The sequence below is a fragment of the Mauremys mutica genome, chromosome 21 (genome assembly GCF_020497125.1).
Source record: "Mauremys mutica isolate MM-2020 ecotype Southern chromosome 21, ASM2049712v1, whole genome shotgun sequence".
Lineage (NCBI taxonomy): Eukaryota > Metazoa > Chordata > Testudines > Geoemydidae > Mauremys > Mauremys mutica.
Genome location: NC_059092.1, coordinates 22,456,336 through 22,483,147, shown reverse-complemented (window position 1 = coordinate 22,483,147; position 26,812 = coordinate 22,456,336). Strand labels below are relative to the sequence as shown.

At 63.4% G+C, this 26,812-nt stretch overlaps 1 protein-coding gene across 5 annotated transcripts in view; it reads right to left on the bottom strand.

Annotated features, from left to right (window-relative positions):
• HSPG2 (heparan sulfate proteoglycan 2) overlaps positions 1-26,812 on the bottom strand; it is a 147,424-nt gene that overhangs the window by 73,634 nt on the left and 46,978 nt on the right. For all 5 annotated transcript variants that reach the window (XM_044996294.1, XM_044996296.1, XM_044996298.1 and 2 more), the window contains 11 exons: positions 26,605-26,654; positions 26,134-26,213; positions 24,305-24,445; positions 24,010-24,201; positions 11,065-11,157; positions 8,492-8,572; positions 6,852-7,082; positions 6,619-6,732; positions 6,116-6,243; positions 4,466-4,552; positions 1,352-1,410 (listed from right to left, as the gene is read on the bottom strand). In XM_044996294.1, coding sequence (XP_044852229.1) covers positions 1,352-1,410; positions 4,466-4,552; positions 6,116-6,243; positions 6,619-6,732; positions 6,852-7,082; positions 8,492-8,572; positions 11,065-11,157; positions 24,010-24,201; positions 24,305-24,445; positions 26,134-26,213; positions 26,605-26,654 — 1,256 coding nt within the window. The remainder of the gene's footprint in view (positions 1-1,351; positions 1,411-4,465; positions 4,553-6,115; positions 6,244-6,618; positions 6,733-6,851; positions 7,083-8,491; positions 8,573-11,064; positions 11,158-24,009; positions 24,202-24,304; positions 24,446-26,133; positions 26,214-26,604; positions 26,655-26,812) is intronic.

The window sequence follows — 26,812 nt, the reverse complement described above, 5'->3', positions numbered from 1 at the left end:
CTGCTCTGCACCCACCAACGGGGCCCCCCCAGGGCTGTGGGGCGAGGGGCCGTATCCGCCCGCGCCCTGCTCTGCACCCACCAACGGGGCCCCCCAGGGCTCTGGGGCTCTGGGCCGTATCCGCCCGCGCCCTGCTCTGCACCCACCAACGGGGCCCCCCCAGGGCTGTGGGGCGAGGGGCCGTATCCGCCCGCGCCCTGCTCTGCACCCACCAACGGGGCCCCCCAGGGCTGTGGGGCGAGGGGCCGTATCCGCCCGCGCCCTGCTCTGCACCCACCAACGGGGCCCCCCAGGGCTGTGGGGCGAGGGGCCGTATCCGCCCGCGCCCTGCTCTGCACCCACCAACGGGGCCCCCCAGGGCTGTGGGGCGAGGGGCCGTATCCGCCCGCGCCCTGAGGGGTTCATCCCTCGACCAGCTCCTGGCTGGATCCCATCTGTCTGCTCACTCCTGCTGGCGGGGCAGAGGCAGGGATGAGGGATTCTGGCCTGTGAGCTGTAGCAGCATCAAGCAGTTGCCTGCTCCCCTTGCAGCCACCTGAGCCCAGAGTCTCAGCGCTCCAGGAAGGGGTGCGCCAAGTGCCCTGTAGTCACACTCCCCCCATCACCGCAATGTGCCTTGGGAGGAATCATTAAAGACCCCCCCCGGTTAACGTCCTTGGGACAAAGCGCGTAGGAAGAGTAACCCGGCTTCTCCGACACAGGACGGGCCGGCGCCTCTGGCCTGGCCTGGGGCCGCTCCTTGGCAGCGATGGGGGTAGGAACAAATCAATCTGCAAACAGCAGCATGGAGCCTCTTTCCCCATGGGACTTCCCATCCCGGCCTCACCGCTGGAGTGAACTTTCTCCAGGGGGACCCTCAGCACAGAGCATCTCAAAAGGGGTCTGGACTGCGACAGTGAGCGGCAAAATCACCCCAAGCCACCTGTCTCTCACCTGCAGGGCTCTGACTACGGGGGAGCCGGCCCTGAGAACTGCGCCAGGCATGCTGCTGGGAGCATGGCGCAGGCTTGACCTCCAGCCAAGCCGCGCTCGCTCAGCTGGCGCTGATAGAAAGGGGTTTGTATGTATGTTTCTTGGACCCATTTCTGACGGATGCCTCACACTAGTGCTCACTTCAGATCCACCAGGCTGTAGTTAAATAAACTGGCTTGGTTTTTAATCTAACCCAGTGCAGCACCGTGTTCAAACTGAGCTCTTGGTAACTCCAGTGAATAGAGCCAACTGCTGGCTACTGAGCCTGGATGGGGCAAAGGACCTCCAACCTCTCAGGCTACTAGCCCTTGTCCTTCTGCTGGCCCAAAGACCAGGGCAGTGGGGACCCACTGGGAATGCGCCCTGGCCCTGCACTTACCCACAGGCACACACTTCTGCCCCCGCACGCTGGGGTTCCCCACATAGCCTGGCGCACATCTGTGGGGAGCAGGAGAGACAGGTGAAGGGGGCACTGGTCTCCCAGGGGAGCATGATTATCGGGGGGCTTGCACACAAAGCCTAAGGTTGCCAACTTTCTATTGGCACAAAACTGAAGTGGCCACATCCAGCAGCTCCCATTGGCCCGGAGCAGCGATCCGTGGCCAGTGGGAGCCATGATGGGCCAGACGGGGCAGGTAAACACACCGGCCCGGCCTGCCAGGGGCTTTCCCAACACAAGCAGCGACCCCTGTTTGAGAAACCCTGCCCTAGCCCCTCCCTTCCCTGAGGCCCCGACCCCCATCCTGCCCCTTCCCCGAGGCCCATTACAATCCCCCTCCCTCGGTGGCACACTCTCCCCCACCCTCACTCACTTTCACTGGGCTGGGGGTTGGGGTGCTGGAGGGGGTGAGGGCTCCAGGCTGGGGCAGGGAGTTGGAGTGCAGGTGGGGGTGAGGGCTCTGGCTGGGGTTGCAGTCTTTGGGGTGGGGCTGGAGATAAGGGGTTTGGGGTGCAAGAGGGAGCTCCAGTCTGGGGCTGAGGGATTCAGAATGTGGGAGGGGGCAGTGGGTTGGGGTGCGGGGGAGTCAGGGTTCTGGGCTGGGGGTGCGGGCTCTGGGGTGGGGCCGGGGATGAGGGTTTTGGGGTGCAGGAAGGGGCTCTGGGTTTGGGGAGCTCAGGGCTGGGGGTGCAGGAAGGGGTACAGGCTCAGGGCTGGGGGGGCGGGCCCTGGGATGGGGCTGGGGATGAGGGTTTTGGGGTGCAGGAAGGGGCTCTGGGTTTGGGGAGCTCAGGGCTGGGGGTGCAGGAAGGGGTACAGGCTCAGGGCTGGGGGGGCAGGCCCTGGGATGGGGCTGGGGATGAGGGTTTTGGGGTGCAGGAAGGGGCTCTGGGTTTGGGGAGCTCAGGGCTGGGGGTGCAGGAAGGGGTACAGGCTCAGGGCTGGGGGTGTGGGCTCTGGGGTGGGGCCAGGGATGAGGGTTTTGGGGTGCAGGAAGGGGCTCAGGGTTTGGGGAGCTCAGGGCTGGGGGTGCAGGAAGGGGTACAGGCTCAGGGCTGGGGGGGCGGGCCCTGGGATGGGGCTGGGGATGAGGGGTTAGGGGGGCAGGAAGGGGCTCAGGGCTAGGGCTTGGGGCTTACCTCGAGCGGCTCCCAGTCAATGGCGCAGTGGGGCTAAGGCAGGCTGCCTGCCGCTCCTGGCTCCGTGCTGCGCCCCGGAAGCGGCCAGGGGTCTGGCTCCTAAGTGGGAGGCGCTTGGGGCAGGGGCAGCGCGCAGAGCCCCATGCCGCCCCCTCCCAGAGCCGTAGCTGCTGGCCGCTTCCAAAAGCAGCGTGGTGCCCCAGGACAGGTAGGGACTAGCCTGCCTTAGGCTGCAGCACCACCAACCAGACTCTTAACAGGGTCCAAAACCGGACACCGGGTCACCCTAAGAAAGCCTGGTGCCCGCGGTGCCTCAGAGCCGCAGGTGGGGACTGAGGAGCAAACAGCCCCCCCGGGGCCAGGCTCCATGGGCTGAGCCCCGACCCAGGGCAGCTGGGAGCTTAGGGGACAACAGCTGCCATTTTTCTAATGGCTGGAAACCAAACCCCCAAGGCCCTGCCCCGCCTCTTCCTTTGCAGCCCTGCCCCCTACTCCGCCTCTTCCCCAAGCCCCGCCCCTACTCCGCCTCTTCCCCAAGCCCCGCCCCTTCTCCGCCTCTTCCCCAAGCCCCGCCCTTTCCCCACCTCTTCCCCCAAACCCCGCCCCTGCTCTGCCTCTTCCCCCCAAACCCCGCCCCTTCTTCGCCTCTTCCCCAAGCCCCGCCCCTTCTCCGCCTCTTCCCCCAAACCCCACCCCTTCCCCACCTCCTCTGCCAAGCCCCGCCCCTTCTCTGCCTCTTCCCCAAGCCCCGCCCCTTCTCCGCCTCTTCCCCAAACCCCGCCCTTCTCCGCCTCTTCCCCCAAACCCCGCCCCTTCTCCGCCTCCTCCCCCAAGCCCCGCCCCTTCTCCGCCTCTTCCCCCAAACCCCGCCCTTCTCCGCCTCTTCCCCCAAACCCCGCCCCTTCTTCACCTCTTCCCCCAAACCCCGCCCCTTCCCCACCTCCTCTGCCAAGCCCCGCCCCTTCTCTGCCTCTTCCCCAAGCCCCGCCCCTTCTCCGCCTCTTCCCCAAACCCTGGCCTTTCTTCGCCTCTTCCCCCAAACCCCGCCCCTTCTCCGCCTCTTCCCCCAAACCCCGCCCCTTCCCCACCTCCTCTGCCAAGCCCCGCCCCTTCTCTGCCTCTTCCCCAAGCCCCGCCCCTTCTCCGCCTCTTCCCCAAACCCCGATCTTTCTTCGCCTCTTCCCCCAAACCCCGCCCTTCTCCGCCTCCCCCCAACCCCGCCCCTTCTTCACCTCTTCCCCCAAACCCCGCCCCTTCCCCCCCTCCTCGGCCAAGCCCCGCCCCTTTTCTGCCTCTTCCACCAAGCCCCGCCCCTTCCCCACGTCCTCTGCAAAGCCCCACCCCTTCTCCGCCTCTTCCCAAGCCCCGCCCCTTCTCCGCCTCTTCCCCCAAGCCCAGCGCCTTCTCCACGCCTCCCACAAGCCCCGCCCCTTCTCCACCTCTTCCCAAGCCCCGCCCCTTTTCTGCCTCTTCCCCCAAACCCCGCCCCTTCTCCACCTCTTCCCCCAAGCCCCGCCCCTTTTCCGCCTCTTCCCCCAAACCCCGCCCCTTCTCCACCTCTTCCCCAAGCCCCGCCCCTTCTCCACCTCTTCCCCCAAACCCCGCCCCTTCTCCGCCTCTTCCCTCAAACCCTGCCCCTTCTCCGCTTCCTCTGCCAAGCCCCCACCCCTTCTCCACCAAGCTCCTCCCCTTCTCCACCAAGCCCCGCCCCTTCTCCATCTCCTCCCCCAAGCCCCGACCCTTCTCCGCCTCCTTCCCCAAGGCCCCGCCCCTGCTCTGCCTCTTCCCCCCCACCCCAGATTTTAAAAAATGGATGGTTGGGGGGGGGAGCTTGTCAAAGGGCACCGGGATACACAAGCCAAAACCCAGACTGGGGGAAAACGGGGTGGGTGGCCCCCCTAGGGGAAAGACTTACTGCTCACAGTACTGGCCGGTGTAGCCGGGCTCGCAGGCCGAGCACCGATAGCCGCCTGCCCCCAGGCTCTCACACGTCCGCGAGAACCTGCAGGGAGAGAGAGACCTGAGTGCCCGCCAGGAACAGCGCCCCCACCCACCCCAGGAACAGCGCCCCCTGCCTCCACCACACCGGAACCTCCATAGAAACAGCGCCCCACCCCCGCTGTCACCCCGGGAACAGCGCCCCCACCCCAGCGCCCCCTGCCTCCGCCACACCGGAACCTCCGTAGAAACAGCGCCCCACCGCCAGTCAGGCACCCCAGGAACAGCGCCCCACCCCCGCTCAGTCACCCCGGGAACAGCGCCCCCACCCACCCCAGGAACAGCGCCCCCTGCCTCCACCACACCGGAACCTCCGTAGAAACAGCGCCCCACCCCCGCTGTCACCCCGGGAACAGCGCCCCCACCCACCCCAGGAACAGCGCCCCCTGCCTCCACCACACCGGAACCTCCGTAGAAACAGCGCCCCACCGCCAGTCACCCCAGGAACAGCGCCCCACCCCCGCTCAGTCACCCCGGGAACAGCGCCCCACCTCCGCTGTCACCCTGGGAACAACACCCCCTGCCTCCACCACACCGGAACCCCTGTAGAAACAGCGCCCCACCCCCGCTCAGTCACCCCGGGAACAGCGCCCCACCTCCGCTGTCACCCCGGGAACAGCGCCCCCTGCCTCCACCACACCGGAACCCCTGTAGAAACAGCGCCCCACCCCCGGTCAGTCACCCCGGGAACAGCACCCCCACCCACCCCAGGAACTGCGCCCCCTGCCTCCACCACACCGGAACCACCGTAGAAACAGCACCCCACCCCCGCTCAGTCACCCCGGGAACAGCGCCCCCACCCACCCCAGGAACTGCGCCCCCTGCCTCCGCCACACCGGAACCCCTGTAGAAACAGCGCCCCACCCCCGCTCAGTCACCCCGGGAACAGCGCCCCACCTCCGCTGTCACCCCGGGAACAACACCCCCTGCCTCCACCACACCGGAACCCCTGTAGAAACAGCGCCCCACCCCCGCTCAGTCACCCCGGGAACAGCGCCCCACCCCCGCTCAGCCACCCCGGGAGCAGCACCCCCTCCCCACCCACGCTCAGTCACCCTGGGAACAGCGCCCCCTGCCCCCGCTCAGCCATTCCGGGAACAGTACCCCCTCCCCACCCCCGCTCAGCCACCCTGGGGGCAGCGCCCCCTGCCCCCTGCCCTAGGAAGAGTGGCCCTGGCCCCACTGTATACCCCCCGAGCTGTCAGACACACAAGGCTGAGTGAACCACAGAGCCCTCGGGATCACCCCCATTCCGGATCTTGGGGGATCTGCCAGGAAACATTGGCTGGCAGCAGCAGTAGGGCTGGTGCTGAGACGCCGACAGACCTGGCTGGCAATAGGGCAGCCTGTGCCTGGCACCTCCTCTATACATCCTCGCTCCACCTCCACCTCCGCCCTGCCCAGGCCAGGCCTGGCCCCTTGCTGGCAGGGGCTGAGCCCCAGCGTTAACACCCAGAGATGGAGATGCCAAATGGGGGGGGGGTGACCTCAGTCGTGTTAACCCCACGTGTGCCATGGGCTGCTACACTCTAACCCCCAACCCCATCCGCTGGCGTCAGCTACTCACTGGTTCTCAGGCTCCGAGCGTGGGCAGGCGCAAGGCTGGCAGTCCTCGGGGGTCCCGGCGGTGGCATCGCCGTAGTAGCCAGGGGCACACTGCTCGCAGAACTCCCCGGCCGCGTTGTGTAAGCAGTTCTGGGGAGAGGGACGGAGCTCACCGTGCTGTGCGCACCAGGGCTAGCTACACACCCACCCGCTGGGGGAGGAGGGGTCGCAGCAAGGGGCTTGCCTCCTCTAGGGTGGGGCAGGAGGCAGGGGGTAGATGGGGACCCTCCCCAAGTCACAGAGTGCAGGCCCAGGAAGCCAGGGGCTCTGGCTCAGCGCAGGCAGGTCCAGGGGGACCAGAGGCAGTCTCAGCCCTTCTCTCAGCCCACGTTGCGGCATCCACCTGGCTGCGACAGTGGCAAGGGGGACTCCAGAAGGAATAGGAGTGGCTGCTTCCACGAGGTGGGGTGGAAAGGCTGCTCCAGCCGGCGGGCAGGCCCCGTGCGCACCACACTGGTCACTCACCGAGCAGGCCCCCGTCTCCGGGTGGCAGGAGTCCGAGTGGCCATTGCACTCACACAGCTCGCAGTGCCCGAGGTACAGGCCACCCCCCGTGCGAGTGTAGCCAGCAGCACAGTCCTGCAGGGGAGAGACACAGCATCACCCTGCAGTACAGCCGGCCGGGGCCTCGCCTCCAGAGCAGGCACAGCTGCCAGGCCCCAAGCCCGGGGACGTGGGTTGGCAAGGGGCCCCCTCACCTGGCAGGAGAGGCCTTGGTACCCAGGTGGGCAGCGGCACTCCTCCACCTCAGGCGCCAGCGGCAGGCTGCTGTAGGTGGGCACGGCGGTCTCCATGCTGACGCCAGCAATGCTGGCCGACACCATGTCGGAGGAGTAGGTGGCACGGATGAGGATCTCATCCAGGTCGGCCAGTGCCATCATCAGGTGCTCCCGGGTGGCATGCTGCCCGTCGGGCCGCTTCCAGTATTGCTGTGGGGGAGAGGGGCAGAGTCACGCCTGGCCAGAAGCCCACCGAGCTCTGAGGCAAGGGCAGCGGGGCCACCCAGCAGGGAAGCCCATGTGCTGGCACCACAGACCTTGGCTCAGCCAGGCTTCCCTGGATTCATGCAGCAGGGGGTGGAGAGAGCTCTGGGCAGAGACTCTGCCATGGCACGAATGGAGACTGAACCCAGCTCAGACGAGAGCCTGACCCCGTGGAGCCGGAGGGCAGCCCAGCCCAGCCCCTCGGGACATGCCCCCTCCTGGCACAGGGTGGGCTTGACATAGGGGTGCCAGTGGCTTCAGTCCAGGGGAGCCCAGGAGCCCCACTAGCCCCAGGGACCGGTCAGTGTGTCGCTGACGCCAGTGCCCCTAGGGCGGGGGGCTCAGACCGGAGCAGGGGTGCACTGGGACAGGGGGAAGGGGGACAATGTTAGGAGGCGGGGGTGTGAGGTGGTACGTTCCAGAGGGGCAAGGTCGAGGGTGGTGTGATGCTCGTGAGGAGAAGGCGGGAGTGGGGGCAAGGCAAGGGTTGGGGTGAGGCGAGGTGGGGGCCAGCGCAGTACAATGCCCGGGAGGCAGGGTCGGGTTGGAGATGAGGCAGGGGTGGCCCATGCTGGCGAGGCGGGGGCGAGGGCAAGGCAGGGGTGGGGGCAGGGCTGAGGCAGGTGCTGGATGGGGGCAGTAGCATGCCAGAGAGGTGAGGGCAGGGGCAGGACCAGTACCATGCTGGCAGGTGGGGCTGGATGGGGGTGGAGGCAAGTACCATGCTGGAGGCGGTGGGGCGGGGATGATACCATGCCAGTGAGGTAGGTGCGGTACCACCCTGGCAAGGTGGGGACTGGGGGGCAGGGGCAGTACAACCCTGGCAAGGTGGGAGGGGGCTGGGGCGGTACCACGCTGGCAAGGCAGGGCGGGGGGGGAGGGGCTAGGGCGGTACCATGCTGGGAAGGCAGGGCGGGGGGGGGGCTAGGGCGGTACCATGCTGGGAAGGCAGGGCCTGGGGGGGGGCAGGGTGCGGTACCGCGCTGGCAAGGCAGGGCCTGGGGGGGGGCAGGGTGCGGTACCGCGCTGGCAAGGCAGGCCTGGGGGGGCAGGGCACGGTACCGCGCTGGCAAGGCAGGCCTGGGGGGGGCAGGGTGCGGTACCGCGCTGGCAAGGCAGGGCCTGGGGGGGGCAGGGCACGGTACCGCGCTGGCAAGGCAGGCCTGGGGGGGCAGGGCAAGGTACCGCGCTGGCAAGGCAGGCTGGGGGGGGCAGGGTGCAGTACCGCGCTGGCAAGGCAGGCCTGGGGGGGGCGGTACCGCGCTGGCAAGGCAGGCCTGGGGGGGGCAGGGTGCGGTACCGCGCTGGCAAGGCAGGGCCGGGGGGGTTGTACACCCTGCTAGCCATGCCCTCACCTCCCGGAGGATGATCTCGAAGCTCCGACGGTCGCGCGGCAGCAGCTCAGGCTGGTACGCCACCAGCGTGATGTCGTTGCCCTGCATAGACAGCAAGGGGAGGAGGCTGGTCAGATCCCCAGGCTGGGCTCTGCACCCCCTCTCCTCCAGGTTGGCAGGGCACTCCCTGCACACGCCGTGCCAGTCCATCCCAGACCTGTTCTGATACTCTTCCTCCATCAGATGCCACCCCCCTTCCACTCACCTACCGGGCCCTTGTGCTGTGAGCGCCCCCCGCAGGTGCTGGCCTCTCCTCACCCAGCCTGCTTGGACACCTCCCCCCATGTAGCCCCCTCCCTGTGGGGGCAGATTCAAGGGCCCGTCTTTGTGCCAGGGGCACCACTGCCCCTTTCTAAAGCACTCACCTTAGAGTAGTTTCCTCTAGCTCCTTTCCCTAGTTTGCTTATGAGACTGGCATGTGAAATTGCACCCTGCCCTGCCTTTCCCTTAGCGAACTCGAGACATGCCACACCTACAGCTCCCCCAGCCACTAGGCCAGTGCCCTCTCAGAGAAGGAAATTAGGCTGCTTTGCCATGATTTGTTCTTGATAGATCAATGCTGGCTGTTCCTTATCGAGGTGCTCACAGATTGGTTCTGAATCATTTGTTCCAGTATCTCTCTGGGTACTGAAGTCAGGCTGCCTGGGCTGTAATTCCCCAGGTCCTTTCTGTTCCCCTTTCCAAAGGTAGGTACCAGGCTGCGCCTCTCCAGTCCTCGGGGACCTCACCTGTCCTCGGGCACTTCTCCAAGATAGCCACTAACGGTTCCCAGCTGGCTTCAGCTAGCTCCCTCCATGCCCCAGGCTGCATGTCACCAGGCCCTGCTCACTTCAACACATCGAACCCATCTGTGACGTTATTGACATAAACCCTGACTGTAGAGATCATTGTTGCAACCACTGTTATATATTTGCAACAAGTATTGTACAGAGGTTGTCATGTGAGCTGTCTAGGGAACGGTTATGATTTGCTGGTTAAGATTATGCTGTCTGTATGTGTGTGTCATTTTGTAGTTGTATTTGATTCCAAGTAGCCTCAGCAAAGCATTTGTTCAGTTTCTTGAGAAAGGACTATGCTCAAATAAATTTGTTAGTCTCTAAGGTGCCACAAGTACTCCTATTCTCAGTAAGTGCCCAATCAAGAAACACTTAACTGACAATGCACTTTGGGAGACGACAATCCAAATCTGACTTTTCCTGTGAACTTTCAAACTAACTTGTAAATAATGGCATAGGCCTGCACACTGAGTCATGCATGGACATGTGATTTGCCCATGTGACTCCAGACTCCATCTTGCTGCTGGGATTTTCCACAGTAAGAACAGAGGGGTGTCCTTCCACAGGCAGAGAATACAAAAGGCCCTGAAAACTGCTCCATTTTGTCTTCAATCCTTCTTCTTGCCTCTGGAGGAACCTTGCTACAAACTGAAGCTCTGAACAAAGGACTGGATGACCCATCCCAGCGGGGGATGTACTCCAGAGACTTGATTTGAACCTGCAGTTTATTCCATCACTGCTACAAGCCTGAACCAAGAACTTTGCCATTATTGTATGTAATTGATTCCATTTAACCAATTCTAGCTCTGCTCTACATCTTTCTTTTTATGAATAAACCTTTAGATTTTAGATTCTAAAGGATTGGCAACAGCGTGATTTGTGGGCAAGATCTGATTTGTATATTGACCTGGGTCTGGGGCTTGTTTCTTTGGGATCGAGAGAACCTTTTTCATTTTACTGGGGTGTTGGTTTTCATAACCATTCATCCCCAGGACGAGTGGCACTGGTGGTGATACTGAGAAACTGGAGTGTCTAAGGGAATTGCTTGTGTGATTTGTGGTTAGCCAGTGGGGTAAAACCAAAGTCCCCTCTGGCTGGCTGGTTCGGTGATGCCTTAGGGTAGGTTTACACTTACCTTCCGGGTCGACGCGGTGAGTTTGACTTCTCGGAGTTCGAACTATCGCGTCTGATCTAGACGCGATAGTTCGAACTCCGGAAGCGCTGCGGTCGACTCCGGTACTCCACCACTGCAAACGGCGGTGGCGGAGTCGACGGGGGAGCCGCGGAGTGCGACCCCGCCGCGTCTGGACGGGTGAGTAGGTCGAACTAGGGTACTTCGAATTCAGCTACGCTATTCACGTAGCTGACTTTGCGTACCCTAGTTCGACCTCCCTTCTTAGTGTAGACCAGGCCTTAGAAGTGGAGAAACCCCAGCCTTGGGCTGTGACTGCCCTGCTCTAAGTAATTTGTCCTGAACTGATACTCTCAGGAGTGTCCCACCAAAGGCAGCATCGTTACCTTGACCTTTCCCTGTTCTGGCTTGTGTTCCCTGCCCTCTATCCCAGCCTCCCTTCCCCCAGCTCTCCGCATGCCCCTCAATCGCAGACCCCTGCTCTTCCAGCCCTGCCCCCAGACAGCCCCCCCGCCCTCCCACTGTCCCTGGCAGCTCCCTTCCCATCCCAGACAGCCCTGGTGCCCCACAGGCCCCTCACTGTCCTGTTCCAGGAAGGCCCCCCCCATCTCAGGCAGCCCCCTTACCGTGATCTGCACGTCGGCATCAGGCAGCGGGGCACTCCTCCCCCCAGAGCTGTAGGAGAGGGTGTAGCGCAGCCGCCCACCGTAGGAGCCAACCTGAGAAAGCAAAGGAACAGCGCAGGCTGCAGCACCTTAGCTCTGACTGTGGTGCCCTGGCCTGGCCATGCAGGGTGGGGCTTTGTGCCACCGGCCAGGCCAAGGGTCCCTCAAGTGAGTCCACCCTGGGGCTGGTTTGGTCAGTCCAGGAGGGGGGCACTAGGGACGAGGAGAGGGGCAGGGCAGGGGGAAGGATCAAAAACCTGCCCGATAGCGATCGACCCAGGGAGCTCCATCTCCTTAGCCTGACAAAGAGACGGCTCCGAGGGCCTCGACCGCAGGCTGTAGGGACTTGCATGGGGAACAAAGATTTACCAACAGGCTCCTCAGTCCAGCAGTGGGAGCACATGTGTGAGGGTAATTAACCCTCGGAACCATTTCCTGGTGGATTCTCCAGCTCTGACCGTCTGAAATCCAGCCTGGCTCTTTCTCTAACAGACAATTGCTGTGGGGCAGGTCTTTGGCCTGTCTATCCAGGGGTCAGGCTAGATCATGGCTTCCCAAACGGAGAGATGCACCCCAAGGGTGGGCTACGCCACTGATGCAACCACAGGCAGAGGCTGGGGGCATCCCCCCCCAATGTGTATGTTGGTAGTGGGGGCACAACGTAAAGGTTCAGCTGCCCCCTGAACAGCTCGAGTCACCCCCCCGAGCAGCTCCTCTCTCACCAACAGGGCACCCATGTCTGACTGGGAAGTGGACAGCAATGAGGAGTCGTGCACCTGGAGTTGGCCGCCAGCCCCCCCGCTGGCAGAGTGGTGCCCAGAGATGGCCTTGCCCAGGGCCAGCGGGGCCTCCGGCAGGTGGCAGACAGAGAAGTGGAGCTGCTAAGCAGAGGGCGAGGAGAAGGCGCTGGCCCCAAGAGGTGGCAGCTCCCGGGGCAGCTGGAGGAGGCTGGAGGGTTCCCGGCCAGTCCCACCCCGCAATCCAAGGCAATCAGGCCCCCTGGAGTATCGGCCCCCCAGGGATTGGGCTGGGCAGTGCTGCTCCGTTTCTGCCTTGACAAGGTGTGAGCGGGACCATCATGTGGTTTATTTACAGGGTTGGAGTTTATAGGTCTGTAATCATTCAGGTAACGAATTTTCCTCACGTGCTAACAGTGGCTGCAGCGTCAAATGCCACCGCATGGGGAGGCCTCAGGGCAGAGTTTGGGACCCTCTGGGCTGGATGATCACAATGGTCCCTCCTGGCCTTGGAGCCGATGAAATGAAGGGGACTTCTTGGTGATCTACAGCTCTGGAGGGTGCGACGCTCCTCCTTGGAGCCCTCAAGGCAAAGCCCAGAGCTCCCAGAGCCACTTCCTCCCCAGAGGAGGCCAGGCCCTCCCGCAGGACTGCAGGCTCCGACAAGCAGGGCCTGTGCAGAACAGACCCAGCGAAGGCACACAACCCGGGTGGCGAATAGCACGGGGTATCAAGGCAGGGGGCTCCCCAGGGCCACTCTGCCGTAGGCTTCGGAGCAGGCTGCAACAGGAACTCTGCTCAGCCACACAACCCAGCGCTCGAGGACAAGGGATTAGCCAGACCCCAGATCCCAGCACCCCCATTCTGGATCTAGATCAAAGTGGCTGCTGCCAGTGGTGCTTCCCCTCCCCAGCACAGAGTGCAGTTACCTTGTCCCCTAGGAAGGCGCCGGGGAGCTGCCAGTAGAAAACACTTTCAGGAAGCAGAGAGAAACCCTTGTAGACGAGAGAATACTGGGAGAGGAGAGAGATGGGCACATGGCACCGTGTCACAAAGGGGGCACAGCTGAGCGTCCCCACCTGGCCGGCTGCAGGAGAGCAGAGGGGGAGCCACACAAAGCACGAGCATGGCACTGAGATGGCACCACAAGCTGTGCCCCGTGGGAAAGGCCATGGGTGAGGCAGGAGCGGTGTGCTACTTCCCAGGCGTCCTGGGGGTGGCAGCCCTCGCTCCTGCTCTGCATCACTCCTTCTAATCCACGCCCAGGCTGTGAGGCAGTGGTACCCACGGGCAAGGGCACAACCTTTGCAGTGCAGCCCTGCTGATGCCCTTCCACCCCACCTGCAGCGCCCCCTGCTGGCTTCCCGCGTGCAGACTAACAATGGGGGAGAAAAAACCAGGAGTCCTTGTGGCAACTTAGAGACTAACAAATGTATTTGGCCACAAGCTTTCGTGGGCTAGAACTCACTTCATCAGATGCATGGAGTGGAAAATACATGAGCAGGTATAAATACATGAAATGGTGGGGGTTGCTTTACCGAGTGTGAGGTCAGCCTAACACAGGGGTAGGCAACTTATGGCATGGGTGCCGAAGGCGGCACGCGAGCTGATTTTCAGTGGCACTCTCACCCGGGTCCTGGCCACCAGTCCGGGGGGACTCTGCATTTTATTTAATTTTAAATGAAGCTTCTTAAACATTTTAAAAACCTTATTTACTTTACATACAACAATAGTTTAGTTATATATTATAGACTTATAGAAAGAGACCTTCTAAGAACATTAAAATGTATGACTGGCACACGAAACCTTAAATTAGACTGAATGAATGAAGACTTGGTGCAGCGCTTCTGAAAGGTTGCCGACCCCAGGTCTAACAAGATAAATCAATTAACAGCGGTGGCAATTCTTCCACAAAAAAACTTCAAAAACAGACTCCAACGTGAAGCTGCAGAACTGGAATTAATTTGCAAACTAGATACCATCAGATTAAGCCTGAATAAAGACTGGGAGTGGTTGGGTCATTACAAAACCTAAACTTAATTTCCCCAGTACTAATTTCTCCCTACTGTTACTCACACCTTCTTGTCAACTGTCTGTAATGGGCCACTCTCGTACCACTTCAAAAGTTATTTTGCCTCCCTTGGTATCCTGCTGTTAATTGATTTATCTTGTTAGACTGACCTTACACTTGGTAAAGCAACCCCCATCCTTTCATGTATTTATACCTGCTCCTGTATTTTCCACTCCATGCATCTGATGAAGTGGGTTCTAGCCCACGAAAGCTTGTGCCCAAATAAATGTGTTAGTCTCTAAGGTGCCACAAGGACTCCTCACTGTTTTTGCTGATACAGACTAACCCGGCGACCACTGAAACCTATCACCATGCAATGAAGGAGAAGGGGCCTCTAGGGCCAAGGACGAGACCCCGTAGAGTTATCACACTTGTGAGCCAAGCTAAGATTGTACCCAAGGCTCCAGCAGTGCCAGGCTAGAGCACACCCATGCCCCTGCTTTCCGGAGCTCCCCCGGCCATGCTGGAGACTGCGCCTGCCATGAAGCGGGACCTAGAGGCGTGGCAGGAAAGCTGGAGCCAGCAGAGGCCTGTTGCAAGGGGCTGTTTTCCCAGATGGGTGGAATTTTCTATTCACCAGGAAAAATGCGGCCTGATTGGGCATTGCAGCCTGGAGCTGTGCTCAGCTGGGGGCGCAGGGGCAGCCTCACCACAGGAGACATGCCTGGCAGCCTGCGCGGGAGAGCTCCTCTTGGTCACTGTCGGGGCAGGTGACCCTGGGTAAGATGCTGGGGGGCTGAAGTCTCCCCAGGGGTCTCCCTGGAGAGGGTCTAACCCATCCCCTCCAGGAGCAGGATCACCTAGGGAACACAGCTAGGAAACCCCCGTCCCCCATTGTCCGTCTGCGGTTGACCAACGGGGAGCGCCGGCTGTTCCTGGCCGCAGGGAGCCAGAACAGACTCATTAGGGACGACTGTGCTGCTGCAGCCACCTGCACACACACACAGACAGAGTTCAAGGACTTCACCAGCAAACCACACAATTCCCGACAGCACCTCCACCGCCCCGAGCCAGGCCAGGCTCCGTCACCCCCAAGCAGGACAGAATCCCAGGGCACGGCAATGGGCAGGAAGGCCCATGCACGGGCTGGGTCAGTGGGGTGAAAGTGCTGGGCTTTCACCATCTACATCAGCTCTGAATCCGGCTCTCAGGCTCCACTGCAGTGGTGCTCCAGCCCAGGCCTCGGCATGCTACTATGCAAGGTCTGCTTAGCTGGGAAGGGCTGGCCAGGGGAGCTGCTGTGCTGTAGTATCCAGTTGGCAAACGAAGCCAGAATCTGCTCTCGTTCCCAAGTGCTTTCACCCTGGCAGAGCCCCACCGGGGGAGCGAGATCGGCGTCTGGCCCGCAGTACCCTGGACAGACAGCTGCCCTCCGAACAGGGGCCAGGGAGCGCTACTGCAGGTATCAGATGCAATCCCTCAGGACATGCAGTGCCACCCCCGGGGACAGCGGGGCCATTTTGTTCCCTGCCACGGAGCCAATCCCCTCCCGCCCAGGCCATGCAGGTGGGCACGCCCTGGCCTCCGGTACCATCTCAGCCGCAGCAGCAAGCCTGTGGCCCTGGGAGAGGAGGTTGCTGGACTCCTGGAAGCGAGGTCTGGGCAATGCTTCCCACTGGGGCTTTAGCAACACAAGAGACCAAGGGAGGGCTCAGTCAGTGTGTGCGGGGGCAAAGCATGGGCCCGGGACAGCACTGCAGAGCACAGACACTACAGACCCCGGAGATGGCTGGGGTGGGGTTAGACCGCTGGTCTGCTGGAGGGGCCTCGCACAGGGGCAGCAGAGCCAAGGACTGAGGCCATTCGCAGACACTGTTTAAACAGCTTCACGGCCCAACCCGGGGCCACTCCATGCATGTGGCATCCCCTTGGGCACCAGTGCTGCCTTGCCCGGCCCAGGGCTGCCCTGGGAGGGGTTTGGAAAGCCAGCGGCTCTGCCATGGCTTCTCAGCAGGGTGGCAAAGGTGGGGGGATGGCAGCAAGAGGGTGCAGGGAGGGTAGTGAGGACAGGGGGAGGGCAGCAAAGGCAGAGGGAGGGTGGCGAAGGCAGGGGGAGGGTGGGGGGAGGGCAGAGGGAGGACAGTGAAGGTGGGGAGAGGGTGGGGGAGGGCAGCAAAGGCAGGGGGAGGGTGGCGAAGGCAGGGGGAGGGTGGGGGGAGGGCAAGGGGAGGACAGTGAAGGTGGGGGGAGGGCAAGGGGAGGACAGTGAAGGTGGGGGGAGGGCAGAGGGAGGACAGTGAAGGTGGGGGGAGGGCAGAGGGAGGACAGTGAAGGTGGGGGGAGGGCAGGGGGAGGACAGTCACGGTGGGGGGAGGGCAAGGGGAGGACAGTGAAGGTGGGGGGGAGGGCAGAGGGAGGACAGTGAAGGTGGGGGGAGGGCAGAGGGAGGACAGTGAAGGTGGGGGGAGGGCAAGGGGAGGACAGTGAAGGTGGGGGGAGGGCAGAGGGAGGACAGGGAAGGTGGGGAGAGGGTGGGGGAGGGCAGCAAAGGCAGGGGGAGGGTGGCGAAGGCAGGGGGAGGGTGGGGGGAGGGCAAGGGGAGGACAGTGAAGGTGGGGGAAGGGAAGAGGGAGGACAGTGAAGGTGGGGGGAGGGCAGAGGGAGGACAGTGAAGGTGGGGGGAGGGCAAGGGGAGGACAGTGAAGGTGGGGGGAGGGCAGAGGGAGGACAGTGAAGGTGGGGGGAGGGCAGAGGGAGGACAGTGAAGGTGGGGGGAGGGCAGGGGGAGGACAGTGAAGGTGGGGGGAGGGCAAGGGGAGGACAGTGAAGGTGGGGGGGAGGGCAGAGGGAGGACAGTGAAGGTGGGGGGAGGCAGAGGGAGGACAGTGAAGGTGGGGGGGAGGGCAAGGGGAGGACAGTGAAGGTGGGGGGAGGGCAGAGGGAGGACAGTGAAGGTGGGGAGAGGGTGGGGGAGGGCAGCAAAGGCTGGGGGAGGGTGGCGAAGGCAGGGGGAGGGTGGGGGAGGGCAAGGGGAGGACAGTGAAGGTGGGGGAGGGCAAGGGGAGGACAGTGAAGGTGGGGGGAGGGCAGAGGGAGGACAGTGAAGGTGGGGGGAGGGCAAGGGGAGGACAGTGAAGGTGGGGGGAGGGCAGAGGGAGGACAGTGAAGGTGGGGGGAGGGCAGAGGGAGGACAGTGAAAGTGGGGGGAGGGCAAGGGGAGGACAGTGAAGGTGGGGGGAGGGCAGAGGGAGGACAGTGAAGGTGGGGGGAGGGCAAGGGGAGGACAGTGAAGGTGGGGGGAGGGCAAGGGGAGGACAGTGAAGGTGGGGGGAGGGCAGGGGGAGGACAGTGAAGGTGGGGGGAGGGTGGGGGAGGGCAGCAAAGGCAGGGGGAGGGTGGCAGGAGGGCGGGAGGGAGTCCCCACGCCAGGGAGAACGGCTGAGGCGCACACTAACGGGGGGGGGGGGGGGAGCCAGGGAGCCAGGGCTTGGGAAGAGTCAGGGGAGGGGCATCCAGGGCCCGGGAGCAGCGTCACACACAGCCGTGGCTGTACCTGCAGGGCCCGTGGTGCCAGGGGCGAACCCGGCGCAGCCAGGGAAGCAGGGGCTGAAGACGCTTTCGAGGAGGAGGAGGAGGAGGAGGACTGGGGCGATGCGGCCAGGACAGGGCGAGCAGGGCGGCTGGGAGCCAGCCGGGCAGTGGGGGGGCCTTGCAGGCCTGCTGGCTGGGGCCAGGGCCTTGGGGCGGCCCTACCCATGGGGGCCGCAGTGCTGTGTGGAGAGGCCACCTGCCCCATGGCAATGCCAGAGAGCAGCTCCCAGATCTCAGCATCCACCCTCCACTGCACTTCGTCAGCCTGAGGGCGGGGAGGGGATGGACAGGGAGAGCCAGGGAGTGACCACGCCGGGTGGTGCCATCCCCACACACCATGCTGGGCACACTGCCAACCCCACAAATCACGCCAGGCACAGCACCAACCCCACATACCACACTGGGCATGCTGCCAATCCCACACACCATGCCAGGCATGGTGCCAACCCCACACACACCAAGCACAGCACCAACCCCACACACCCCGCTGGGCGCAGTACCAACCCCACACACCACACCAGGCACGGTGCCAGCCCCACACACCCTGCTGGGCACAGTACCAACCCCACACACCACACCAGGCATTGTGCCAGCCCCACACACCCTGCTGGGCGCAGTACCAACCCCACACACCACACCAAGCACAGCACCAACCCCACACACCACACCAGGCACGGTGCCAGCCCCACACACCCCGCTGGGCGCAGTACCAACCCCACACACCACACCAGGCATTGTGCCAGCCCCACACACCATGCTGGGCGCAGTACCAACCCCACACACCACACCAAGCACAGCACCAACCCCACACACCACACCAGGCACGGTGCCAGCCCCACACACCCCGCTGGGCGCAGTACCAACCCCACACACCACACCAGGCACGGTGCCAGCCCCACACACCCCGCTGGGCGCAGTACCAACCCCACACACCACACCAGGCACAGCACCAAACCCACACACCACACCAGGCACGGTGCCAGCCCCACACACCCTGCTGGGCGCAGTACCAACTCCACACACCACACCAGGCATTGTGCCAGCCCCACACACCCCGCTGGGCGCAGTACCAACCCCACACACCACACCAGGCACAGCACCAAACCCACACACCACACCAGGCACGGTGCCAGCCCCACACACCCTGCTGGGCGCAGTACCAACTCCACACACCACACCAGGCACGGTGCCAGCCCCACACACCCTGCTGGGCGCAGTACCAACTCCACACACCACACCAGGCATTGTGCCAGCCCCACACACCCTGCTGGGCGCAGTACCAACCCCACACACCACACCAGGCATTGTGCCAGCCCCACACACCCTGCTGGGCGCAGTACCAACCCCACACACCACACCAAGCACAGCACCAACCCCACACACCACACCAGGCACAGTGCCAGCCCCACCACCACTCCACAGCAGGATGGGGAAGTGCTGCCCATGCACAATGCCGGGACGGAGCAGCGCTGATCCCACACACACTATGCCAGGACAGCACTGACCCCACTCACCCACGCCCCAGCCTGGGGTAGCGCGGTACCGAAACCACATGCCAGGGATGCTGGGCCTTCTCCAAACAGCGCCCCCTGGAGGCAGCCAGCAGCGGGCACCTCAGGGGCAGGGCCCCGCTCGGGTGGCCTGCAGCAGCCGCTGGCAGGACGTCTCCTCGGAGCACAGCCAGGCACCTGGCAGTCTAGGGGCGACCTCCATGCCACAGGGCAATAGCCAGCCTGGGACACCTGGCCTCAGTAGGGCAGGGCCATGGCCTGGCTGCCTTTGCCCTGTTGTTCCCACTACTGAGCTGGGGAGAAGCCCAAGGCTCCGGTTGTGGGGGCAGCATCATCTCCGCACGGCCCCCATGCACTGGGGCTGCCGCGCCCTGCTGCCGTGCAACAGTTAGATTCTGCGGAACCAGCAAATGGCACCAGGGCACCTCCCATCACGATGCCAAAGGGGGGTGCAGAGTAGGCCTTGGCCAGCTGGACCCCAAACCAGCGCATGGGTCACAGAGAGAGTCACCAGCATGGGGCCAAACACACAGCACATGGCAGGGAGCCGAGTAGGGCTGGGTGCTTGCTTGCAATGGGCTGGGCGCTGGCTGCCATGGAGGGCAGCAGGGTAGGCTAGGCATTGGCTGGCATGGGGGTGGGGCAGGGCACTGGCGGCTGGCCTGGATCAGGGAGTGGGGCAGGGTTGGCAGATTGGTGGGCACAGGCAGCACAGAAAAATGCTGCATGAGAGCATAATGCAAAGCCTCCTAGATCCTTCCCTAGTCCCAGCCCCTCTGAGTTCTAGCCCCCCAGAGTCCAAGCAGGGATTCTGACCTGCCAATCACTGCAGAGCATGCCCATGCCAATGCCCCCCATTACCTTAGCCACTCGTTTGGCCCTGTGGCTGCCCCCTCCAGAGCCCAGGATCCTACCCGAGGCCACCGCCTTCCGCAGCTGCTCCTCCGTAAGGGATGTGCCATTCTGATGGGAGGCACAAGAGGGCCGTGAACCCACTGGCCCTCCCAGCCAGGGGGCGTGAGCAGCCCTCACACCCTTCACCCACCCAGTGCCACAGGCCAGGGTCACCACACACTGCATGCTCCACAGGGCCGGCTCCAGAGCCCAGCGGGGCAAGCACCCGCCTGGGGCGGCCCTTTCCCGGGGGGGCGGCAGGCTGGGCTGGCGGACCTGCCGTAGTCATGCCTGCGGGAGGTCCACCGGAGCCGCGGGAGCAGCGGACCTGCCGCAGGCATGACTGCGGAGGGGACGCTCGGCCGGCGGCTCCGGTGGACCACCCGCAGGCATGACTGCGGACGGTTCGCGGGTCCCGCGGCTCGGCTGGACCTCCCGCAGGCATGCCTGCGGCAGCTCAACCGGAGCCGCCGGACCAGCGAACCGCCCGCAGCTGCGGGAGGTCCAGCCGAGCCGCGCGACCAGCGGACCCTCCGCAGTCATGCCCGTGGGAGGTCCGCTGCTCCCGAGGCTCGGGGGCGCCTCCCGGGCATGACTGCTTGGGGCGGCCAAATTTGTAGAGCCGCCCCTGATGCTCCAGCTCCATGAGCAGCTACGTGGGTGAGTCCCTGTGGCACTGCCCCTGCGCACTGGCCTGGGGAGAGGAGGGGAGTTTCCACTCAGAGCCACACTGTCATCGCTATAAGCTACCAGGTTCTCAAAAATGCCACCCAGAACCCGTTACCCTGGGCATGTCCCCCCCATGAACACTGGGGACCCAGTGCCAGGCTCAACCATGCCCAGGCCAGGAGAGGGCATTGGCGGGGGCCACTCAGAGGGGAAAGGGACATGCTGACTCCCTTGCCCACGGTGGTGAGCAGGGCACAGTGCCATGAGGGTCCTAATGGGCACCGCTTGGGGGGCTCCCATGACTGTGGGTGCCGGGCAGAGTATTCATGGGGTGTTAGAGACCCCAGGTGCTACTCTGCCAAGCACCAGGCAAAGGCATGGGCACAGTCCACCCTGGCCTGGCTATCCTGGCCACAACAGAACCTGCCATGCCCCTTCCCCTCCCATTGGCAAGGCCTCCTGACAGGACAATCCAGCACTGGGGTTGGCCGAATGCCCCCAGGGGCTTAGTAACATGCAAATTCCATGTCATTAGCTCTGTCCCAAAGATGGGGGAGAGGGGCTGAGATAAGCCACACCCCTTCCCCAGCAGGCAGGTAAGCCATGCCCCCTTCCCATAAAGGTGAGTAAGCCACGCCCCCCACAGGCGAGCCCCTCCCCTGGCAGGTAGGTAAGTCAAACCCCTTCCCCCAGCAAGTGGATGACCATTTGCCAGGTTATCCAGGAGGGCCATATGCTCCAGGCCAATGGACTCCAGGACCCTTGGGAGCCAAGAGCTTGGCTGCCCCAGGCCCGTGCCTGCGGGTTAGATTGGCAGCCCCACAGTGCACTCCATGCTCACGCCCCCGCCGTGCGGTGCCCGTGCCTAGTACCTTGTGCGCACGGCGCATCCGAGCAAAGTAGGTTTCTCTCTGTTTAACGGAGGAAGCAGGCGGGAGGGAGAGGAGAGAGCGGGGTTACTGAGGACAAGTGAGCAGTGCCAGGAGCCCACCTGCACCTAGCGCGGCCCAGCCAAACCGCCCACGCGCAGGAAATCCCTTCCAGATGGCTGAATAACCGAGCCGCCCCCGCCCGCCCAGCAGCTGTTGGCCTGGTACTGACCGCGAGCCGGGCTGGGAGTGAGGCAGCAGAGCCTCGTGGGCGTGGTTTGCCATGGACACTCCACTGCAGGGCTGAGCAAACCCCCAGGCAAGGCAGCCTGCCCCAGCATGGGGCCAACAGACAGGAAGGGTCAGGACAGAGCACTCCCCACTCCTGGGGCCCAGGAACTGGGGACAGACGGTCGGCACGCTATCTGCCCCCCTCCCCGTCTGGCTCAGCTGGACAGCTGCTCCTCAAAGCCGTTGCAGAGTGTGAACCTGGCTCCTCCTGTCCCACGGCTCTTCCACAGCCCTCTCCAGCTTCTCCTCTCACTGCCAAGCCCCCAGCCTTCCTGCCATTCCTTCTTCTCACCCTGCCTGTGCACTCGCCTCCCGCTCTCATCCGCACCCTCCAACTCGCGAACCAGACGCCCTCCTCCCAGCAATCCCCTGCGTGCCCTGTCTGCATGCGGCACAATCTGTGCTGAATGTGCCTGTGAGCCCGGGGCAGGGACAGGACCCATGTGGGACTGTGCTCCAGGCACACGGCGGGCACTGCCGGCACACAGGTGCACTCCTGGCACACGGCGGGCACTCCTGACAAATGGCTGGTGCTCCTGGCACACAGCGGGCACTCCTGACAAATGGCTGGCGCTCCTGGCACACGGCGGGCACTGCCAGCACACAGGTGCACTCCTGGCAGACAGCGGGCACTGCCGGCACACAGGTGCACTCCTGGCACACAGCAGGCACTGCCGGCACACAGGTGCACTCCTGGCACACGGCAGGCACTCCTGACAAATGGCTGGTGCTCCTGGCACACGGCGGGCACGCCTGACAAATGGCTGGCGCTCCTGGCTAGCACTCCCGGCACACAGCTGGCGCCCAGAGAAGGAACAAATTCCCCTGGTCACAGACAGTGAATTGGGCCCTTTCCCCCCGTAAGGGCAGAGTCATCCTCTCCTTCCACCTGCTGGGGCTCAAGGGAAGGGGGGGGCAGAGCTGATCTAGAACAAACGCCCAGCCAGGGGGAGCAGTGGGTGTGGAATGCAGCCCCTAGCTCTGCCCCCCTTGCCATGGCCCAGTGCTGCCCCCCATGGGGAAGGGGTGTCTGGAGTAAGTACAGTCCATTCCAGACACGACGCTGTCCTGTGATCCTGGGACATCACCGCACGGCGAGCACATCTACTGAGTGCCGGTGCCGATTTGCCTGCTTGGGCACCAGGCCACGGGGTGTCTCCACTGCATGGAAACCCACGCCTGGGACCTGTGCTTGTGGACTCGTTGGAAAGCTGGGCTTATGATGGCTGGCCCCGTGCAAACACGTCCCTGCCTCAGGGCTGCAGCTCGAGTTGTGAGCACACTTGGAGCCAAGTCGCGGCTGGACCCAGGCTCTGACCAAATGCCCAGCAGGGTCCTAGGAGCCAGGGTTTGTGGGCTTGCACATCTGAATCTGCCTGATTCCTATGTGGATGGAGGAGGGGCTTGGGCTCAAATCTGAGTCAGCGCCTGGGGTTAGTGCACAGTGTAGACAGACCCACGGAGGCCACCAGGGAGCCGGGACTTTGCTCGTATCGACGCCCTAGAGTGGGCTCCTGCTGGGAGTAGGTGGCACAGCCCCAGGCTGCAGAGAGCAAAGCCACAGAGCTGGTAAGTGACTTGCCCAAGGTCACACAAGAGGCCAGAGAAACTGAGCCTCAGTCTCCTGAGACCCACCTCAGCCCCTATCCACTAGGCAACCCTGCCTTCATGGGGCAGATCCCCTTCCCAGAGACAGAGCCACAGCCCCGCAGGCTCCTGACAGAGCTCATGCCCCCTTCAGCTGCAATCTCCAGGGGATGGGTCACCTTCCCTGGGCTGTCGGCGCAGCTGGGTCTGTTCCAGCAGGATCCAGCTGCAGGGATCAGTGTGAGGTGGAGGCCTAGGGGGTCTCCAAGGGGCGATGGCACTGCTCACCTCAGGGCTGCCTGAGGAACAGGGCCCGTTAGAGCCAGTGCTATCCCCTGCCTGGGCTTGGCCCTGCTGGGCCCGGCAAGATGGGGCTCTGGCCTCCACATGGGGCTGAGGGGGAAGCTCATAGGTTCAGGGATCACACGCTGATGACAGTGGCCCAGGAGACACAACAGCGCAGGCCTGTGCCTCGGTTTCCCCATCTGCAACACAGGGCTGACAGTACTGCCCTCTGTAAAGCCCTATGAGACCCACTGCTCGGCACAGCTGGAGAAAAGCCAGGTGCATCACTGGTCCAGTGCAGGAGCCCAGGGCCTCAGGAGCTGCCGGGCACGATGGCATTCAGAGTGCCAGCCCCGGGCATGCAGAGCTCTCGCACAGACACACGCCATGTGGCCTGGCCCCAGAGGGCCCCTCAACCATTCTCCAGCCATGGTGGGGCAGGGAGACGGGCAGGGCCATACCTTGTCTCCTTGGTAGGGCTCTGGCAGCTGCCAGTAGTAGGACTCCTGGCCCAGTTGGCCGAAGCGCCCGAAGGAGAGCTGCGGCCCCTCGGCTGACAGCTCCACGGCGAAGCCGGTCACGATGCGGGTGCTGTGCTGGCGGTTCACCAGGGCGAAGTTCTGGAAGTTGCCCGGGAGGAAGGGGCTAGTGACCTGCCGGGAACAGACACCGGGGGACGTGAATCCAACTAGGGACCCCTATGAACCAGGCACCCCGTGGGACTGGACCAGGAGGCTGGGGGAGATGGGCTCTTACCAGGCCCCGGTAGTAGGAGGAGCTGGTGCACTGCTGGGTCACACCCATGCAGAAGCAGGGCAGACAACCCTCGCGGTTCTCGGCGCTCAGGTGGAAATGGTTGGCACGGCAGCTGCTGCAGGAGGGACCCTCCACGTGGGGCTGCAAGGGAATGGGACAGATGAGGGGCTGAGGAGACGGCCCAACAGCCAGGGAGATGGTTGAGTGACCCCAACTGCTGGGGGTCCAACCAACCCCATCCTGTTCCCCAGGGCTGGAATTCCCCAAGCAATGAACTGGGCCAGGAGCACGGGAATGAAACGGTAAGTGGAGCAGAATCCTGGGGCAGCTGCAGAGGAATCCTCTCCCCCAGGGACCCTGCTCCCCTCCCCCGTGTCAGGGACAGGCAGGAAGTTCCCACGTTCAGGCACAAAGTGGTGAAGATCGGGGCCAGGCAGAGGGTGCAGGCTCAATGCACGTGGGCATAGGCCAGCTACCCAACAGCTGGGGCAGCCCAGTGACAGCTGTCAGCAGCACGGGGCAGGCACAGGCCAGAGCTCGGAGTGAGGTGCAAAGAACAAGTCAGTTCGGGAATTTGGTTCCCAGCGCGGCTCTGGGGAACTGAGGGCAGCTCAGCGTCAGACACAGGAGAGCCAGTTACACTTAGCACAGGATGTTAACAAGAACAGGGAGTAGGTGTGACAAAGTGAGACTTTTCTGTAAGATTTGTATGGCGCCTATGCGTGCCTCAGTTTCCCCTGTATTTCCCAGAGGGGAGGAAGGGCTCTCAGGGCAGGCTGGAACACAGGTAGGAGCATCGCTAGGCTGACTGAGCTGGGCCTGGTCATTAAAAAGGATTGGCCAAGGCCGATTCTACATCAATGGAGTATGTGAGAAGCCAACGGCCAACCCAGTCCCAGAACATTGACCCCGAGGAACCAATGGTCCAGAGGGAGATGGATTTCCCACCTCTCTGCAGAGGAGCTAAGCAACAGCTGGAGAACAAAGGACTGGAGAGGGGTGAGGTGGTGACCAGAGGCGCCTGCTGGAAGGAGTCGGGGCTCTCATCTAGAACTGACCAAGGAGGAGGTCAGGCAGAGAGACAGATGGAGCCTGAACATGGGTTCACTGTTCCCCTGGCTGGGCCCTGGGCTGGGCTGACCAGCATGGGCTGTGCTTTCACCTTCAGGTCTCTGGGCTAACCTGGGGCTTCCTATGCTGGGCTCCAGCTGCTGAATAAACCCGACTGATGTGACAGCGCTGGCTGAGGGGTGTTAATCCCTGCACAGCGCACAAGTCTCCACGGGAGTCTGGCTCAGTGGGACTCGCGGCACAGAGCTCCCAGTGTGAGGCAGGGGGGCTGCAGCCCCAGAAGTCCAGTCTAGGAGGTGGTCAGGCAGCGGGCCCTGCCCTGGAGGAAGAGTGAGACCCCTGGGGGGGGGTCTAGCCCACCGAACGGTTCCTCCTAGAGACTGTTCCAAAGCTGGGTCTGTAGCACCGATCCTCTGGATCCATGACAGTGGGGTCTAGTGGTTAGAGCAGTGAGGATTCCTGGATCTAGGAGGGGAGTGGGGAAGAGATTAGAGCAGGGGGCTTGGCCCAAGACTCCTGGGTTCTTGTCCCAGCTCCACCAGCATTGTGTGTCCCTGGCTCAGTTCACCTTGTGTTAGAGCAGCAGCTGGGAGCGTCAGCCTGTGGCATCCTGAGAGCCCTCCCTGCCCCCAGGGAGACGCGCCAGGGGTGGCGACTGCGGAGGAATGGAGCTAGGTTCCCCGGCGGGTCCCTGGCAGGCCTGTGGGTGAGCCCCACACATGGCAGAGGAACTTGCTAGCAGGGAGCTATTCTCTCACCTTACACTGGCACTGCCCGCTGGCATCACACTGCCTGCTCACGCTGCCTTGTGGGTCACAGCTGCAGTTTCTGTTGAGCTCTAGAGCAAGGAGGCAGAAGAGAAGAGCTGTTACTCCTGAGCCTGGTCGCCTGGGGGCCAAGCAATGGAGAGGCTCTGAGCCCAGCACCCTCTTGCTCCATGGGTAACTGCCAGCTCTGCCTTGCCCCCAGGGTGGGGCACCAGAATCCATGATGAGCTCCCCCAGGCTGGGGTTCCTTCCATCTCCCCCACAATCGGACCCCCCAGGGGAGCCCATCCCCAGGCACCGGGCCCCATAACCCCGAGGGAACTGCATGGGGTTGGATTTTGGGTGCTGGGGATTTTGCACGACTTCCTTCCCGACAGCCCTGGTGCTGGGCCCCGAACCCCAGTCTCGCCCCAGGGACCCACGCCCCCAGACCCAGCTGCCACTCGCTTCCATGGCACTCACCTCTACAGGGCTGCCCCAGGCTGGGGTTCCCCACATAGCCAGGAGCGCACCTGGGGGCAAAGGGAAGAGACCTCCTGGTCACATGGGGAGCTGGCTGTGCCAGCCTTCAGCCCACCAAACCCCGGCTGCTCCTTGCCCTCACAGCCCCCCATGCCCCCAGTCCCACCCCTCACCCACAGCCCTGCACCTCCACACCCCCCACCCCCAT